Genomic DNA, 17,983 nt, shown 5'->3' on the forward strand with positions numbered 1-17,983 from the left:
CCCCGTTCTCCATCTCGTGGGACAGGACGGCCCCAATACCATACGAGAATGCATCACATGTGACGAGCAAAGGCTTTCCAGGATCATAGTGGGTTCATAACCCAGACGACGACAATTGTTGCTTTACCCGCCGGAAAGCGGTTTCTTGCGGCTGACCCCAAACCCAGGTGTGATTTTTCTTTAGCAGAAGGGCTAGCGTAGTTGCCAGATTGGGGAGGAACTTCCCGTAATAGTTTACGAGACCGAGAAAAGAACGAAGATGCGAAGTGTCAGTCGGGGCGGGGGCCTGTTGAATCGCTCGCACCTTCTCTGCGACGGGGTGCAAACCTTCGCGGTCCACCCGATAGCCTAGGTAGACTACTTCCTTAGCCTGAAAAAAGCACTTTGTGCGACGTAAATGGACTCCAGCCTCCGAAAAGCGTCTAAGGACAGCCTCCAGATTTTCCAAATGTTCCTGCTCCGACGTCCCTGTAATCAAAACGTCATCTAAGTAGACAGCAACACGTGGTAAACCTCTCAAAATACCCTCCATAACACGTTGAAAAATAGCGCAGGCAGAGGATACTCCAAAGGGCAACCGTGTATCTTCATACAGGTCCCGGTGTGTATTAATCGTTACATATGGTCGGGAGGCAGGGTCCAGCTCCAACTGAAGGTAGGCGTGACTCATATCTAATCTTGTCAAAGAGAGTCCACCTGCAAGCTTCGCGTAGAGATCCTCTATGCGAGGCATTGGATATCGGTCGAGTCGGGAAGCCGTATTCACTGTAAGTTTATAGTCGCCACACAAGCGAACTGTGGCATCTGGCTTCATTACAGGTACAATTGGTGCTGCCCAGTAAGCAAAACGGACGGGCCTGATAATACCCAAACTCTCCAAACGAGTGAGCTCCCCTTCTACCTTCTTGAGCAAGGCGTAAGGCACCGGGCGCGCCCGGAAATACGCGGCGTGGCTCCTGGTTCGACTAGGATACGGGCTATGGCCTCTTTTATTTTCCCCAAACCAGGCTGGAATACATCGTCCTAGCACCTCAGTCAACCCTTCAGAAACTGTTTGGAGGATGTGCTGCCATTGCAACCGCAAATGGCGCAACCAGCCCCGACCCAAAAGGCTGGGTCCATGGCCGCGTACCACGATAAGTGGGAAATGCCTCTACTGGCGTCCATAAACAACAGGGGTCATTGTAGTTCCTGCAATGTCCAGTGGTTCTCCCACGTAGGTGGCCAACCTGGCCTGTGAGTCGGTTAATGTAAGGGTCTGTATACCCTGCTTGATGCGGTCGAATGTCCTCTGGGCGATCACGGAGACCGCTGTGCCAGTGTCCAACTCCATCTCAAGCGGGTGACCATTGACCCGTACTGTCACCTTAATGGGGGCCACACGGGGAGCTGCCACACAATGCAGCTGCAGGCAGTCGTCCTCCGTCTCCACGTCCTCAGGAGTAGTCGCCGCAGGTTCATCCACATGGAAGGTACGGCCCCTGGGCTGGTCCCAGTTTCGGTCGGAACGACGGCGCCTCTGGCGCCCACAGGACCGGTGTCTGCGACGGGGTCGGCGCCTACAAGTCTGACACGGATATGGCTACTGATCCATTGGTTCTGGAGAAGGCTCCCTTTGGGGAGGAATGCCCGACGGCCACTGGCGTCGGTCCGGACTTCGCCTCACCCAAGGTACTGCAGGAGTGCGGGGGGACGTTTTCGGATGGAAGGGGTTGCGCCCCAAGGCATGCACTTCCATTCCCTGTAGCTCCTGTACTCCTCGTTCTGCGCTCTCTCGGGACAATACTATTTGAATGGCCTGTTGAAAAGTCAATGTTGGCGCAGCTAACAACTTTCTCTGGGTGGCCGCATTGTTAATATCGCAAACCAAACGGTCGGGTAACATTTCTGACAAGGTCTCACCATAGTCACAGTACTCCGCAATCCTGCGTAGCCTGGATAGAAAATTGGCAAGGGATTCTCCAGGGGTCCTCTCAGCGGTATTAAACCGGTAACGCTGGACTATCGTGGACGGGGTTGGGTTAAAATGTTGCCCCACTATATTCACAAGTTCATCAAACGTTTTGGTGTCCGGCGCAGCCGGGTACGTAAGGCTCCCAATCAACCCAAACGTATGCGGGCTGCAGGCGGTGAGCAATATGACCACCTGGCGCTCGTTTTCGGTGATATTGTTTGCCCGGAAATAGTAACGCATCCCTTATGCGTACTGGTTCCAGCTTTCCAGCGCAGCATCAAAAATATCCAAACGTCCATACAGAGGCATGGTATAATAGAAAACAACTTCCAACCTGTATCCAACAAAAATCCAGGGAGGTGGTTTCAGCAGTGTAGACAGCTATTCACTTCAACCCTCATCGCCAGTTTTGTGAGGGCCACAAAGACTCCAGCACGAGTTTTACGGATACAAAGTAATAACATTTATTTACAATAACATATATATATAACAGCAGCAGCAACTTCCCTTGCTGCACACTCCTTCCTGCTGGTTCCCAACTGGCCAGCCTTATTTATACTTGGAGTTTACTAATGGTTTCTCCGTACCCCTCATTGGGGAAGCTCATACTCCCACAGGATTGTGGGATTGTCATTAGTCCCCAGCCAATGGTAAGCAGGCAGGTTATAACAGCAGTAAAATCCGAGTGTACCAGGACTGGGTGCAGAGCTGACCAAGAGGAGAGCGAGTTATAGCAAGGTCAAGGTGGCCCTCTACAAGAAGGGGGTGAGGTTCGGACTGTTGTATCCGGCATGTCTGTGGATGACCCTACGAAGGCGGCGAATTGTCCTATGGATCGGCGCAGGAGGTGGTAGAATTTGTCAGAGACAATGGACTGGCAGGAGAAGGGGGCCTTGAACTTTTTGCGGATATTATTATGGTGTTGCTGTTGTTGCTAACTTGAAATGAAAATCGCTTATTGTCACAAGTAGGCTTCAATGAAGTTACTGTGAAAAGCCCCTAGTCGCCACATTCCGACGCCTGTTCGGGGAGGCTGGTACGGGAATTGAACCGTGCTGCTGGCCTGCTTGGTCTGCTTTAAAAGCCAGTGATTTAGCCCAGTGTGCGAAACCAGCCTTGGTTGGCTCTTCATTCGTTGCCCATTGGGTCTTTACTGAATTTGCTCTGTTTCTATAACCTTTGCTCTAGAGTCGCCAGGTATCTTTATGATACCGCCACGAGGTTCAAGTTCAAGTACTGATCAATACCTCAACACACCAATTAGTAAGATTCAAATCAAAACACATTTATTATACACAGTAAATCACTACTCATGCATAAACTCTACTTTCTAGACTATTCTCTGTCACTAAAAGGCCTATACTTAGCTTCAGAACTGGCCCACCAGGTCAGGGGAACAAATGGCCTTTCGTTCGATTCTGAGTCTGCAGGATTCAAAAGCTGGTATGGACTGGTAGCTAGGAGCCCTATCTCATAGCGTGCGTTGACTGGAGACTTACTTGGTTGATGCGGCAGCTTAGGCAGTTCACTGTCAAGGGTTGATTCAAGTTGCTGAGTGACCCTGCCGAGAAGACCGATTTGAACGGGGGCTCTACTTTATAGTCCCCAGGGGCTTTGCACCGTTTGGGGCGGACCCCGTATCTGGTTCCAAATGATTGGACTACGTTCCGATCACTTGGATCGATTTCTCTAATGCTGTAGCCGTTCCCTGATCGCTGGGTGGTCCCTAGGTGTCCGTTGGCCGTCCTTTGTCTTGGCTCCCGCTGGCGCCGAGGAGTCTGGCTTGGCCTTTTTCACCGTAAATGTTTCCATTGTAGCCGGGGATCGCTCATTAGTATGCAGATGGCTGTGAGTTTCAGTGCTGTCTGGGCTTCTGCAATTTCTAATGCACAGGAGTTTTGCACTTGCTATGCTGTGTTGGCTGAATTTCCCTGTAGTCTTTGTGATTCTCCATTTTAAGTCGGGAAATGGCCAACCCAGGTGGCTACACTGTTAACTTGTGTTCGGGGCCATTTCTTTCTTTTTCATCTCCAGGTGTATTTTTTGTTCTTTGTTAGGGGAGTTAGTTTGTTTGGCTTTGGGGAGGGGATGTTTTTGGTTTGTTTGCACTAAAATTTGAGAGGGGAGGAGGGGAATCAGTAGGATGCCAGGCGCCATGGGCAGGGGGGGGCCAGGCAAGCTAGGCGGGCAAGTTCACTGAAACGCAATGGGGGGGGGGGGCGAGAGGAGCAGTGGGGGGATGGGAGCAAGGGTTGTTGCTGAGGGCTCTGGGGGGATGGGGAAGCGGCACGGTAACATAGTAGTTAACACTGTGACTTCACAGCCCCAGGGTCCCAAGTTCGATTCCCAGCTTGGGTCATTGTCTGTGCGGAGTCTGCACGTTCTCTCCGTGTCTGTGTGGGTTTCCTCCGGGTGCTCCGGTTTCCTCCCACAGTCCAAAGACGTGCAGGTTAGGTGGATTGGCCATACTAAATTGCCCTTAGTGTCCAAGGGGGTTGGATGGGTTTGCTGGGTTACAGGTATGGGGTAGAGGTGTGGTCTTAAGTGGGGTGCTCTTTCCAAGGGCCGGTGCAGACATGGGCCGAATGGCCTCCTTCTGCAATGTAAATTTTATGTCTATGTCTACTGCTGACAGGGATAGGGCTTGCAAAATGTAAGGGGAGGAAGATCGATGGTGGTGGGTGCCTGAGAGCGGGCCTGGGGAGGTGCGGGCATGGGCTGGAGGCTTGTCCACGAGGGGCTATGGTTGGTCGGCAGGGTACCCCCGACTAGGCTAGTCACGTGGAACGTTCTAGGATTGAATGGGCCTTTCAAGAGGGCCTGTGTGTTCGCACACTTAAAGTGATTAAAGGTGGAAGTGGCCATGCTGCAAGAGACGCACCTGTAGGTGGGGGACCAGATTAGGCTGAGGAAAGGATGGGTGGGACAAGTGTTTCATTCAGGATTGGATTTTAAAATGAAGGGGTGGCGATTTTGGTCAATAAGCGTGTGGCGTTCGAGGTGGGAAGTATAGTGGCAGGCTCTGGGGGGAGGTACGTTATGATAAGTGAGAAACTGATGGGGGTGCCAGTGGTGTTGGTCAACATCTATCCACCGAACTGGGACGATGTGGAATTTATGAGGTGGGTGCTGGGGATGATTCCGGATATAGACTCTCATCGGCTGATTATGTGGGGGGGACTCTTATACAGTCTTGGATCCAAGACTGGACCGGTCGAGCTCAAAGTTGGGGAGGTTGTCGGCTACAGCTAAGGAGCTCCGGCCGTTCATGGAGTACATGGGGGGTGGGGGGGCGGAGTAGACCCATGGAGATTTGGGATGCCGAGGGCAAAATAATTTTCGTTTTACTCCCATGTGCACAAGATGTACTCCCAAATAGATTTTTTCATGGTAGATAAGGTGTCGGCAGGGGAGGTGGATGTCGAGTATTCGGCAATAGTGGTTTCGGACCATGCCCCGCACTGGGTAGATTTAAGAGTGAGTAAGGAGGGAGCCAGCCCCCATAATGGAGGTTGGATATGGGACTGTTAGTGGAGGGGGGAGGTGTGTGAGCGGGTGAGGAAGGCCAGCTGGCAATATGTGGGCATTTATGACACGGGGGAGGTTTCGGCAGGTACGGTCTGGGAGGCACTGAAAGCAGTGGTCAGGGGGTAGTTCATTTTGATTTGGGCGTATCGGGAAAAGGCAGAGTGGTTGGAAATAGAAAGGCTAGTGGAGAGAATCCTGCAGGTGGACCGGAGATATGCAGAGACATCGGAGGAAGGGCTGCTAAAGGAACGCCAGAAGCTGCAAATGGAATTTGGGTTGGCAACCACGAGTAAGGACAGCTGTGAAGGGTGAGAGGGGCGGTATACGAGTACAGGGAGAAAGCAAACAGGCTGTTAGCGCACCAGTTGAGAAGCAGGTAGTGGCGAGAGATATTGGGAAAGTGAAGGACACAGGAGTGAAAACTGTCTTGGCCCCGGCGGGGGTGAATGGGGTGTTTAGGGAGTTTTATAGTAAACTGTATATGTCGGAACACCCAGCCGGGGAGGAGGGGTTGAGGAGGTTTCTGGGAGAGTTGGAGTTTCCGAAGGTGGACGAGGAGTTGGTGGAGGGCTCGGAGGCCCCAATCAGGCTTTTAGAAGTAGTAGAGGGGTTGGAGGCGACGCAATCGGGTAAGGCCCTGGGACCGGACAAGTACCCGGTGGAATTTTACAAGGCGTTTTTGAGGTCCTGGGGCTGCTGTTGGTAAGGGCCTTCAATGAAGCAAAGGAGCTAGGAGTGCTCCCACCGACGTTGTCACAGGCGTCGATCTCCTTCATTTTAAAACGGGATAAGGACCCGGAAAACTGTGGATCATATAGGCCAATTTCCTTGTTAAATGTGGATGCCAAACTGTTGGCGAAGATCCTCGCCACAAGGATCGAGGATTGCGCCCCGGGATAATTGGGGAGGACCAGACGGGGTTAGTTAAGGGGCGGCATTTGGCGACCAACATTAGGAGGTTGCTTAATGTAATCATGATGCCTCCAGAGGGGCGTGAGGTGGAGGTGGTGGTGGCCATGGACCTGAGAAGGCCTTTGATCGGATGAAGTGGGAATACATCTGGGAGGGCTTGGGTCGGTTTGGGTTTTTGCAGGGATTTGTGGGTTGGGTCTAGTTGCTATACCAGGCACTGATGGGAAGTGTGCGAACGAATCGGGCGAGATCGGACTACATCAGGTTACACCAGGGGATGAGACAGGGATACCTACTGTTGTTTGCCTTGCCTCTAGAGCCATTGGCATTGGGATTGAGAGCATCGAGGGTCTGGCAGGGGATAGTCCGGGGGGGGGGGGGGGGGGGGCGTCGGGTGGAACACAGGGATCTGCTGCTGTACATATCGGACGCGCTGGGGGGAATTGGAATTGGAGGGATTGTGGGAATATTCGAGGAATTTGTCCGGTTTTCGGGATACAAATTGAATATGAGTAAGGGTGAGGTCTTTGCGATCCAGGCAAAGGGGCAGGGGAAGAGACTGGGTGAGATGCTGTTCAAGGTGGTGGGAGGGAGCTTTTGGTATTTGGGTATCCAGCTGGCACGGGAGTGGGAGCAGCTGCATAAGCTGAATTTGGGGCGGCTGGGAGAACAGATGAGGGGGGGACTTTCGGAGGTGGGATGAGCTCCCGTTGTCATTGGCGGGGCTGGTTCAGACAGTAAAAAATCACGGTCCTCTCGAGGTTTTTCTTTGTTTTCCAGTCTCCCAATCTTTATTCCCCAAATCTTTAGGTGAATGCAGAGATCCCTGCATTTGTTTGGGCGGGTAAAACCCCGGGGGGGGGGGTCAAAAAGGTGCTGCTGGAGTGGGGGCATGGCCCTCCTGAATTTCAGCAACTATTACTAGACGGCAAATATTGCAATGGTCAGGAAGTGGGGGAGGGGTCGGTATGGGAGCGGGTGGAGGCGGCCTCATGTAAGAACACGAGTTTTGGGGCATTGTTAATGGCACCTCTGACGTTCTGGCCGGCTCGGTACAGTGGCAGCCCTGAGGGTATTGGGACAGTGGAGGCATCGGTGTGGGCGCTGATTTGTAATAATCACCGATTCGCTCCGGGGGGGCTGGACGGGGTGTTTCTGGGGTGGATGTGGGCAGGGATCGAGAGATTTGGAGATTTCATTGAGGAGGTTTCCCGAGCCGGGAGAAGCTGGAGAAGGAGTTTGTGTTGCCGGGAGGGAATGGATTCCGGTACCTGCAGGTGAGGGATTTTGTGCGGAGGCAGGTTTCGATCTTCCCCTACCTGTCGCCCCAGGGGCTACAGGATAAGGTGGTGTCGAGAACAGAAGTAGGAGAGGGGAAGGTCTCAGAGATCTATAAGGAGCTGATGGAGTGGGAGGGGGTCCCGATAGGGGAGGTGAAGAGAAAGTGGGAAGAAGTGCTGTATGGGGAGTTGGAGGCCAGGTTATGGGAGGAGGCCCTGAGGAGAGTTATTGCATCCTCATCGTGCACCAGGCTCAACACGACTGTGGCCCAGATGAGCAGGTTCTTTGAGGAGGTGGAGGATAGGTGTGTGCGCTGTGCGGTGGGTCCTGCAATCCATATCCATATGTTTTGGATATGTCCAAGGCTGAGGGGTTTCTGGTAGGGGTTTGCTGATGTCATGTCAGAGGTATTACAAATGAGGGTGGTGCCCAGTTCAGAGGTGGCGATCTTCAGTGTGTCAGAAGACCCGGGAGCCCGGGGGCGAGAGAGGCCGACTTCCTGACCTTTGCCTGCCTGGTGGTCCATAGACGGATCTTACTAGGGTGGAGGGACTCAGAGCCCCCAAAGTCGGGTGTGTGGGTTAGCAACATGGCAGGGTTTCTCAGACTCTTAAAAAAAATGCTTGTGGCAGTTAAGTTTCTACTTAATTGTAACAACAGAATGCTGTTGGCGAGAGCTTCAGCGATTATTATAACATAGCATATCCGGACAGATGTTAATACTTCCCCGATATTGATTGTGAGGCGTATGTGCAGCTTGAACTGTAACAAGCACTTCGCAGTCCAAGAATTGAACATGCTACAAGTCTTGCACCAGGCACGTAATTCATAAAGGAGAGTTAATGGGTCAATGATCAGAGAGCATGTTACCAACTCATTGTCAAAGGCACTATATGGAAGAGGAGTTGATTTAGTTTCACATGTAGAATCATCAGAAGCGTGAAAGTGAATTGAAAGGGCTGTGGTAGCTGATTTCACAAATAAATGTGAATAATATAATCATATTTGGACTTGTGCCCAAGGCCAAAAAGGCATGATGTATTTAAAGTTATTTAGTTGAGACTATCCCTCAGCAAATGTTTGGTACGATTACCTGGTGTGCCAGAGAAATATTGATGCGGTATCATCAGAATTGCTGGAGTTGGCCTTCGTCTTCGTATCTGAAAGAGCAAAGAAAGAAGCTTCAGGTTCCCCCATATTTATGAATTGTTTGAAGCACCTTATGCACAAGAAATGCAATAATGAACAGAATTCCCCCGTTCACGGTCACAGTGCCGAATGGGAGATAAAAGTAAATACACGATGCTCAGGTCATAACAATTGAGATAATTCCAGGGCTTTTGATTGATCTAACTCAACCAAACATCCAGCCCAATCATCAGTCATTGGATATAAGGGCAATTAACCTTTCCTTCTGGCAGCATGTCACACCCTCAGGTTTCCCAGCGAGTGAGGTGGCTTCTTTGGGAAATCCCATTGATAAGCGGCAGTAAGACAATCCTGCCGCCAGCGACTGGCGCCACCGAGGAATACACAGCTGGAGAACCGGAGAATCCAGACCTAGGTGATCAACATCAGGGACACAGGCTTCATTCTGTCCTTAGGAGACTGTGTGGAGTTTGCACGTTCAAAGAACAAAGAACAAAGAACAATACAGCACAGGAACAGGCCCTTCGGCCCTCCAAGACCGCACCAGCCATGATACCAACCTTTGCCAAAACCCTCAGCACTTCCTTGTGCTGTACCCATCCTATCCATGTGTTTGTCAAGATGCTTTTTGAATGCCGTTAATGTATCTGCTTCCACAACCTCCCCTGGCAACGCGTTCCAGGCACTCACCACCCTCTTCATAAAAAACCTGCCTCGCACATCTCTTAATTTTGCCCCACGGACCTTAAATCTATGCCCCCTGGTGACTGACCCCTCCACCCTGGGAAAGTGTACCTACCCATCCATCTATCCATTCCCCTCACAATCTTCTAGACCTCTATCAGGTCATTCCTCAATCTCTGTCTTTCGAATGAAAACAGTCCAAGTCTATTCAACCTCTCCACATAGCTAACACCCTCCAGACTAGGCAACATTCTGGTAACTCTCCTCTGCACCCTCACCAAAGCCCTACACATCCTTTTGGTAGTGTGCCGATCAGAATTGTGCGCAATATACCAAGGTTCTATACAATTGTAGCATGACTTGCCAGTTTTTATACTCAATGCCCTATCCAATGAAGACAAGCATTCCATATGCTTTTTTGACTACCTTGTCCACTTGTGTTGCCACCTTCAAAGATCTGTGGACCTGCACGCCCAGAGCTCTCTGACTTCCGATATGCCTAAGGGTTTTGCCATTTATGGTATATTTCCCCTCTATGTGCATTACTTCACATTTGTCTGGATTCAACTCAATTTGCCATTTCTCTGTTCAAGTCTCCAACCTATCTATGTCCTGCTGTATCTTCTGAAAATCCTCAACGCTATCTGCGACTCCACCAATCTTGGCGTCATCCGCAAACTTACTAATCAGATCGGCTACATATTCCTCCAAATCGTTTATGTACACTACAAACAACAGAGGCCCCAGCACAGATCCCTGTGGAATACCACTAGTCACAACCTTCCATTCAGAAAAAAACACCCTTCTACTGCTACCCTTTGCCTTCTGTGACCGAGCCAGTTCTGTATCCATCTTACCACCTCACCTCTGATCCCGTGTGACTTCACCTTTTGTACCTGTCTGACATGAGGCACCTTGTCAAAGGCTTCACTAATGTCCATGTAAACAACATCCGCCCTCCCCTCATCAATCATCTTTGGCCCCTCCTCAAAAAACTCGATCAAGTTAGTGAGGCACGACCTCCCCCTCACAGAACCATCGCTTATGTGTCCATTTAAAAAGCGCGGGAGCTGCGAGTCGGAGCGGAGATTTAAAAAGCGCGGGAGCTGCGACTCGGAGCGGAGATTTAAAAAGCGCCGGAGCTGCGAGTCGGAGCAGAGATTTAAAAAGATCGCGGCCTAGTTTCGGGAGCCGTTTGGAGGAGGAGGAGCAGTCTCTGTCAGGGAGAGAACCTGAGAACATCTGACCCCTCAGAAGGTAAGTAAGTGATTTTTACTCATTTTTACTTTTATTACCTTTTCTCATTGTGTGTGTGGGGCGGGGGGGGGGGGGGGGGGGGGCGGGAACTGAAGGGACATCACAGAAAAGCTGTGACCTGAGTGGCTGGTTGGGAATCGACACTAAATTAAAAAGATTAAGCATTGGTAACTAATTAAACATAATTACTTAATTATAATTTAGAGGGGTATCTAAGCCAGAGATCGGAGAGTACTATATTTAGCTTTCACATTTATAGTAGAAATCTAGTGCTAGGAAACAGATAGTTAACAGTAATTTTTTTTTCTTTTAAAATTTAAAAAAAACTTTAAACTTTAATTTACGAATTAATTGACGGAATGTCAGTTAGAGGGGTGCAGTGCTCTGACTGTGAGATGTGGCAGGTCCAGGAGGCTTCCACCGTCCCGGATGGCTTAATCTGCCGAAAGTGCACCCAACTGGAGCTCCTCACAGACCGCATGGTTCGGTTGGAGCAGCAATTGGATGCACTTAGGAGCATGCAGGTGGCGGAAAGCGTCATAGATAGCAGTTATATAAATGTGGTCACACCCAAGGTGCAGGCAGAGAAATGGGTAACCACCAAAAAGGGCAGGCAGTCAGTGCAGGAATCCCCAGTGGCTGTCCCCCTCTCGAACAGGTATACCCCTTTGGATACTGTCGGGGAGGGGATAGCCTATCAGGGGAAAACAGCAGCAGCCAGAGCAGTGGCACCACGGCTGGCTCTGGTGTTCAGAAGGGAGGGTCGAAGCGCAGAAGAGCAACAGTAATAGGGGACTCTATAGTCAGGGGCACGGATAGGCGCTTCTGTGGACGTGAAAGAGACTACAGGATGGTATGTTGCCTCCCTGGTGCCAGGGTCCAGGATGTCTCCGAACGGGTAGAGGGCATCCTGAAGGGGGAGGGCAAACAGGCAGAGGTCGTTGTACATATTGGTACTAATGACATAGGCAGGAAGGGGCATGAGGTCCTGCAGCAGGAGTTCAGGGAGCTAGGCAGAAAGTTAAAAGACAGGACCTCGAGGGTTGTAATCTTGGGATTACTCCCTGTGCCACGTGCCAGTGAGGCTAGAAATAGGAAGATAGAGCAGCTAAACCTGTGGCTAAACAGCTGGTGTAGGAGGGAGGGTTTCCGTTTTCTGGACCACTGGGAGCTCTTCCGGGGCAGGTGTGACCGTGGGACAGTGTGGCTCTGAGGCAGAGCAGGCAGGGAGAAGTTGCTGAACACAGCGGGTCTAGTGGCCTGAAGTGCATATGTTTTAATGCAAGAAGTATTACGGGGAAGGCAGATGAACTTAGAGCTTGGATGAGTACTTGGAACTATGATGTTGTTGCCATTACAGAGACCTGGTTGAGGGAAGGGCAGGATTGGCAGCTAAATGTTCCAGGATTTAGATGTTTCAGGCGGGATAGAGGGGAATGTAAAAGGGGTGGTGGAGTTGCGCTACTGGTTAGGGAGGATATCACAGCTGTACTACGGGTTGCATCTGAACTGGAGAGGCATAGATATCCTGGCAGCGAGGTTTGATAGTGCCACACGGGAGGGTTTAAACTAGTATGGCAGGGGGGTGGGCACGGGAGCAATAGGTCAGAAGGTGAGAGCATTGAGGGAGAACTAGGGAATAGGGACAGTGTGGCTCTGAGGCAGAGCAGACAGGGAGAAGTTGCTGAACACAGCGGGTCTGGTGGCCTGAAGTGCATGTTTTAATGCAAGAAGTATTACGGGTAAGACAGATGAACTTAGAGCTTGGATGAGCACTTGGAACTATGATGTTGTTGCCATTACAGAGACCTGGTTGTGGGAAGGGCAGGATTGGCAGCTAAACGTTCCAGGAGTTAGATGTTTCAGGCGGGATAGAGGGGGATGTAAAAGGGGTGGTGGAGTTGAGCTACTGGTTAGGGAGAATATCACAGCTGTAATATGGGAGGTGTCCTCAGAGGGTAGTGAGGGAAAACAGCAGCAGCCAGAGCAGTGGCACCACGGCTGGCTCTGATGTTCAGAAGGGAGGGTCAAAGCACAGAAGAGCAATAGTAATAGGGAACTCTATAGTCAGGGGCACAGATAGGCGCTTCTGTGGACGTGAAAGAGACTACAGGATGGTATGTTGCCTCCCTGGTACCAGGGTCCAGGATGTCTCCGAACGGGTAGAGGGCATCCTGAAGGGGGAGGGCAAACAGGCAGAGGTCGTTGTACATATTGGTACTAACGACATAGGCAGGAAGGGGCATGAGGTCCTGCAGTAGGAGTTCAGGGAGCTAGGCAGTAAGTTAAAAGACAGGACCTCGAGGGTTGTAATCTCGGGATTACTCCCTGTGCCACGTGCCAATGAGGCTAGAAATAGGAAGATAGAGCAGCTAAACACGTGGCTAAACAGCTGGTGTAGGAGGGAGGGTTTCCATTATCTGGACCACTGGGAGCTCTTCCGGGGCAGGTGTGACCTATATAAGAAGGATGGGTTGCATCTAAACCGCAGAGGCATAAATATCCTGGCCGCGAGGTTTGCTCGTGTCACACGGGAGTGTTTAAACTAGTATGGCAGGGGGGTGGGCACGGGAGCAATAGGTCAGAAGGTGAGAGCATTGAGGGAGAACTAGGGAATAGGGACAGTGGGAGTTGCGCTACTGGTTAGGGAGAATATTACAGCTGTACTGCGGGAGGACACCTCGGAGGGCAGTGAGGCTATATGGGTAGAGATCAGGAATAAGAAGGGTGCAGTCACAATGTTGGGGGTTTACTACAGGCCTCCCAACACCCAGCGGGAGATAGAGGAGCAGATAGGTAGACTGATTTTGGAAAAGAGTAAAAACAACAGGGTTGTGGTGATGGGAGACTTCAACTTCCCCACTATTGACTGGGACTCACTTCGTGCCAGGGGCTTAGACGGGGCAGAGTTTGTAAGGAGCATCCAGGAGGGCTTCTTAAAACAATATGTAGACAGTCCAACTAGGGAAGGGGCGGTACTGGACCTGGCATTGGGGAATGAGCCCGGCCAGGTGGTAGAAGTTTCAGTAGGGGAGCATTTTGGGAACAGTGACCACAATTCAGTAAGTTTTAAAGTGCTGGTGGACAAGGATAAGAGTGGTCCTAGGGTGAATGTGCTAAATTGGGGGAAGGCTAATTATAACAATATTAGGCGGGAACTGAAGAACCTAGATTGGGGGCGGATGTTTGAGGGCAAATCATCATCTGACATGTGGGAGGCTTTCAAGTGTCAGTTGAAAGGAATTCAGGACCGGCATGTTCCTGCGAGGAAGAAGGATAAATACGGAAATTTTCGGGAACCTTGGATAACGAGAGATATTGTAGGCCTCGTCAAAAAGAAAAAGAAGACATTTGTCAGGGCTAAAAGGCTGGGAACAGACGAAGCCTGTGTGGAATATAAGGAAAGTAGGAAGGAACTTAAGCAAGGAGTCAGGAGGGCTAGAAGAGGTCATGAAAAGTCATTGGCAAATAGGGTTAAGGAAAATCCCAAGGCTTTTTACACAGACATAAAAAGCAAGAGGGTAGCCAGGGAAAGGGTTGGCCCACTGAAGGGTAGGCAAGGGAATCTATGTGTGGAGCCAGAGGAAATGGGCGAGGTACTAAATGAATACTTTGCATCAATATTCACCAAAGAGATGGAATTTGTAGATGTTGAGTCTGGAGAAGGGTGTGTAGATAGCCTGGGTCACATTGAGATCCAAAAGACGAGGTGTTGGGCGTCTTAAAAAATATTAAGGTAGATAAGTCCCCAGGGCCTGATGGGATCTACCCCAGAATACTGAAGGAGGCTGGAGAGGAAATTGACAGACATCTTTGAATGCTCACTGTCTTCAGGTGATGTCCCGGAGGACTAAAGAATAGCCAATGTTGTTCCTCTGTTTAAGAAGGGTAGCAAGGATAATCCAGGGAACTACAGGCTGGTGAGCCTTACTTCAGTGGTAGGGAAATTACTGGAGAGAATTATTTGAGACAGGATCTACTCCCATTTGGAAGCCAATGGACGTATTAGTGAGAGGCAGCATGGTTTTGTGAAGGGGAGGTCGTGTCTCACTAACTTGATAGTTTTTTGAGGAGGTCACAAAGATGATTGATGTAGGTAGGGCAGTGGATGTTGTCTATATGGACTTCAGTAAGGCCTTTTACAAGGTCCCTCATGGTAGACTAGTACAAAAGGTGAAGTCACACGGGATCAGGGGTGAGCTGGCAAGGTGGATACAGAACTGGCTAGGTCATAGAAGGCAGAGAGTAGCAATGGAAGGATTCTTTTCTAATTGGAGGGCTGTGACCAGTGGTGTTCCGCAGGGATCAGTGCTGGGAGCTTTGCTGTTTGTAGTATATATAAATGATTTGGAGGAAAATGTAACTGGTCTGATTAGTAAGTTTGCAGACGACACAAAGGTTGGTGGAATTGCGGATCGCGATGAGGACTGTCAGAGGATACAGCAGGATTTAGATTGTTTGGAGACTTGGGCGGAGAGATGGCAGATGGAGTTTAATCCGGACAAATGTGAGGTAATGCATTTTGGAAGGTCTAATGCAGGTAGGGAATATACAGTGAATGGTAGAACCCTCAAGAGTATTGAAAGTCAAAGAGATCTAGGAGTACAGGTCCACAGGTCACTGAAAGGGGCAACACAGGTGGAGAAGGTAGTCAAGAAGGCATACGCATGCTTGCCTTCATTGGTCGGGGCATTGAGTATAAGAATTGGCAAGTCATGTTGCAGCTGTATAAAACCTTAGTTCGGCCACACTTGGATTAAAGTGTTCAATTCTGGTCGCTACATTACCAGAAGGATGTGGAGGCTTTAGAGAGGGTGCAGAAGAGATTTACCAGAATGTTGCCTGGTATGGAGGGCATTAGCTATGTGGAGCGATTGAATAAACTCGGTTTGTTCTCACTGGAACGACGGAGGTTGAGGGGCGATCTGATAGAGGTCTACAAAATTACGAGGGGCATAGACAGAGTGGATAGTCAGAGGCTTTTCCCCAGGGTAGAGGGGTCAATTACTAGGGGGCATAGGTTTAAGGTGCGAGGGGCAAGGTTTAGAGTAGATGTACGAGGCAAGTTTTTTACACAGAGGGTAGTGGGTGCCTGGAACTCGCTACCGGAGGAGGTGGTGGAAGCAGGGACGATAGTGACATTTAAGGGGCATCTTGACAAATACATGAATCGGATGGGAATAGAGGGATACGGACCCAGGAAGTGTAGAAGATTGTAGTTTAGTCGGGCAGCATGGTTGGTGCAGTCTTGGAGGGCCGAAGGGCCTATTCCTGTGCTGTACATTTCTTTGTTCTTTGTTCTATTTGTTTCCTAATGGGTATAAATCCTGTCCCTGAGAATTCTCTCCAATAATTTGCCTACTACCGATATGAGGTTCACCAGCCTATAGTTTACAGACTGATCCCTGCTACATTTCTTAAACAGCGGTACCACATTAGCTATTCTCCAGTTCTCTGGGATCTCACCTGTAGTCAATGTAGTCAAAGCCCCAACAATTTCTTCCCTTGCTTCCCTCAGGATTCTGGGGTAAATCCCATCCGGCCCAGGAGACTTGTAAAGACCTTAATATCTTTTAGAAGATCCAATATTGCCTCCTTTTCAATGTCAACATGACCCAGGCTGTGCACACACCCTACCCAAGAACAATCTTCCACAACGTCCCTTTCTTTGGTAAACACTGATGCAAAGTACTCATTTACTACCTCGCCCATTTTCTCTGGCTCAACATATAGATTAGCCCCACTGTCATTAAGTGATCCAATCCTTTCCCTGGCCACCCTCTTACTTCTTACATATGAATAAAAAGTTTTGGGATTCACCTTAATCATACATGCAACGGACTTTTCATGACCCGTCCGAGCCCTTCTAATTCCCGCTTCAGTACCTTCCTACTTTCTTTATGCTCCCCAAGGATTTCGGCTGGCCTTCTAGACCGTACAAAAGTCTCCTTTTTCTTTTTGACGTGGTTTGGAGGGATGGCGCAGACTCAATGGCCCGAATGGCCGCCTTCTGCACTTTAGGTGTTCTATGAACCATATGGATATATGGTAAGAAGTCTCACAACACCAGGTTAAAGTCCAACAGGTTTGTTTCGATATCACTAGCTTTCAGAGCGCTGCTCCTTCCTCAGGTGAATGAAGAGGTCTGATCCAGAAACACATATATAGACAAATTCAAAGATGCCAAACAATGCTTGGAATGCGAGCATTAGCAGGTGATTAAATCTTTACAGATCCAGAGATGGGGTAACCCCAGGTTAAAAAGGTGTGAATTGTGTCAAGCCAGGACAGTTAGTAGGACTTCGCAGGCCAGATGGTGGGGGATGAATGTAATGCGACATGAATCCCAGGTCCCGGTTGAGGCCACACTCATGTAGCGGAACTTGGCTATAGGTTTCTGCTCGGCGATTCTGCGTTGCCGCGCGTCCTGAAGGCCGCCTTGGAGAACGCTTACCCGGAGATCAGAGGCTGAATGCCCTTAACTGCTGAAGTGTTCCCCGACTGGAAGGGAACATTCCTGCCTGGTGATTGTCGCGCGATGTCCGTTCATTCGTTGTCGCAGAGTCTGCATGGTCTCGCCAACGTATCACGCTTCGGGATATCCTTTCCTGCAGCGTATGAGGTAGACAACGTTGGCCGAGTCGCACGAGTATGTACCGCGTACCTGGTGGGTGGTGTTCTCACGTGTAATGGTGGTATCCATGTCGATAATCTGGCACGCCTTGCAGAGATTGCTATGGCAGGGTTGTGTGGTGTCGTGGTCACTGTTCTGAACGCTGGGTAGTTTGCTGCAAACAATCGTTTGTTTGAGGTTGCACGGTTGTTTGAAGGCAGGTATTGGGGGTGTGGGGATGACCTTGGCAAGATGTTCAGCTTCATCGATGACGTGTTGAAGGCTGTGAAGAAGATGTCGTAGTTTCTCCGCTCCGGGAAAGTACTGGACGACGAAGGGTATTCTGTCGGTTGTGTCCCATGTGGATATATGGATATATGGTTTACTCCCTGTACACACACGACTGCGTGGCAAAACTTGGTTCCAACTCCATCTACAAGTTTGCTGACGATACGACCATAGTGGGCCGGATCTCGAATAACGATGAGTCCGAATACAGGAGGGAGATAGAGAACCTAGTGGAGTGGTGTAGCGACAACAATCTCTCCCTCAATGCCAGCAAAACTAAAGAGCTGGTAATTGACTTCAGGAAGCAAAGTACTGTA

General features: G+C 50.0%; 1 protein-coding gene across 2 annotated transcripts in view; it reads right to left on the bottom strand.

Moving 5' to 3' along the window:
• LOC140390091 (protein phosphatase 1 regulatory subunit 1C-like) overlaps positions 1 to 17,983 on the bottom strand; it is a 224,968-nt gene that overhangs the window by 115,505 nt on the left and 91,480 nt on the right. For both annotated transcript variants that reach the window (XM_072474994.1, XM_072474995.1), the window contains exon 2: positions 8,769 to 8,835. In XM_072474994.1, coding sequence (XP_072331095.1) covers positions 8,769 to 8,835 — 67 coding nt within the window. The remainder of the gene's footprint in view (positions 1 to 8,768; positions 8,836 to 17,983) is intronic.

This window comes from Scyliorhinus torazame, chromosome 14 (assembly GCF_047496885.1).
Source record: "Scyliorhinus torazame isolate Kashiwa2021f chromosome 14, sScyTor2.1, whole genome shotgun sequence".
NCBI lineage: Eukaryota > Metazoa > Chordata > Chondrichthyes > Carcharhiniformes > Scyliorhinidae > Scyliorhinus > Scyliorhinus torazame.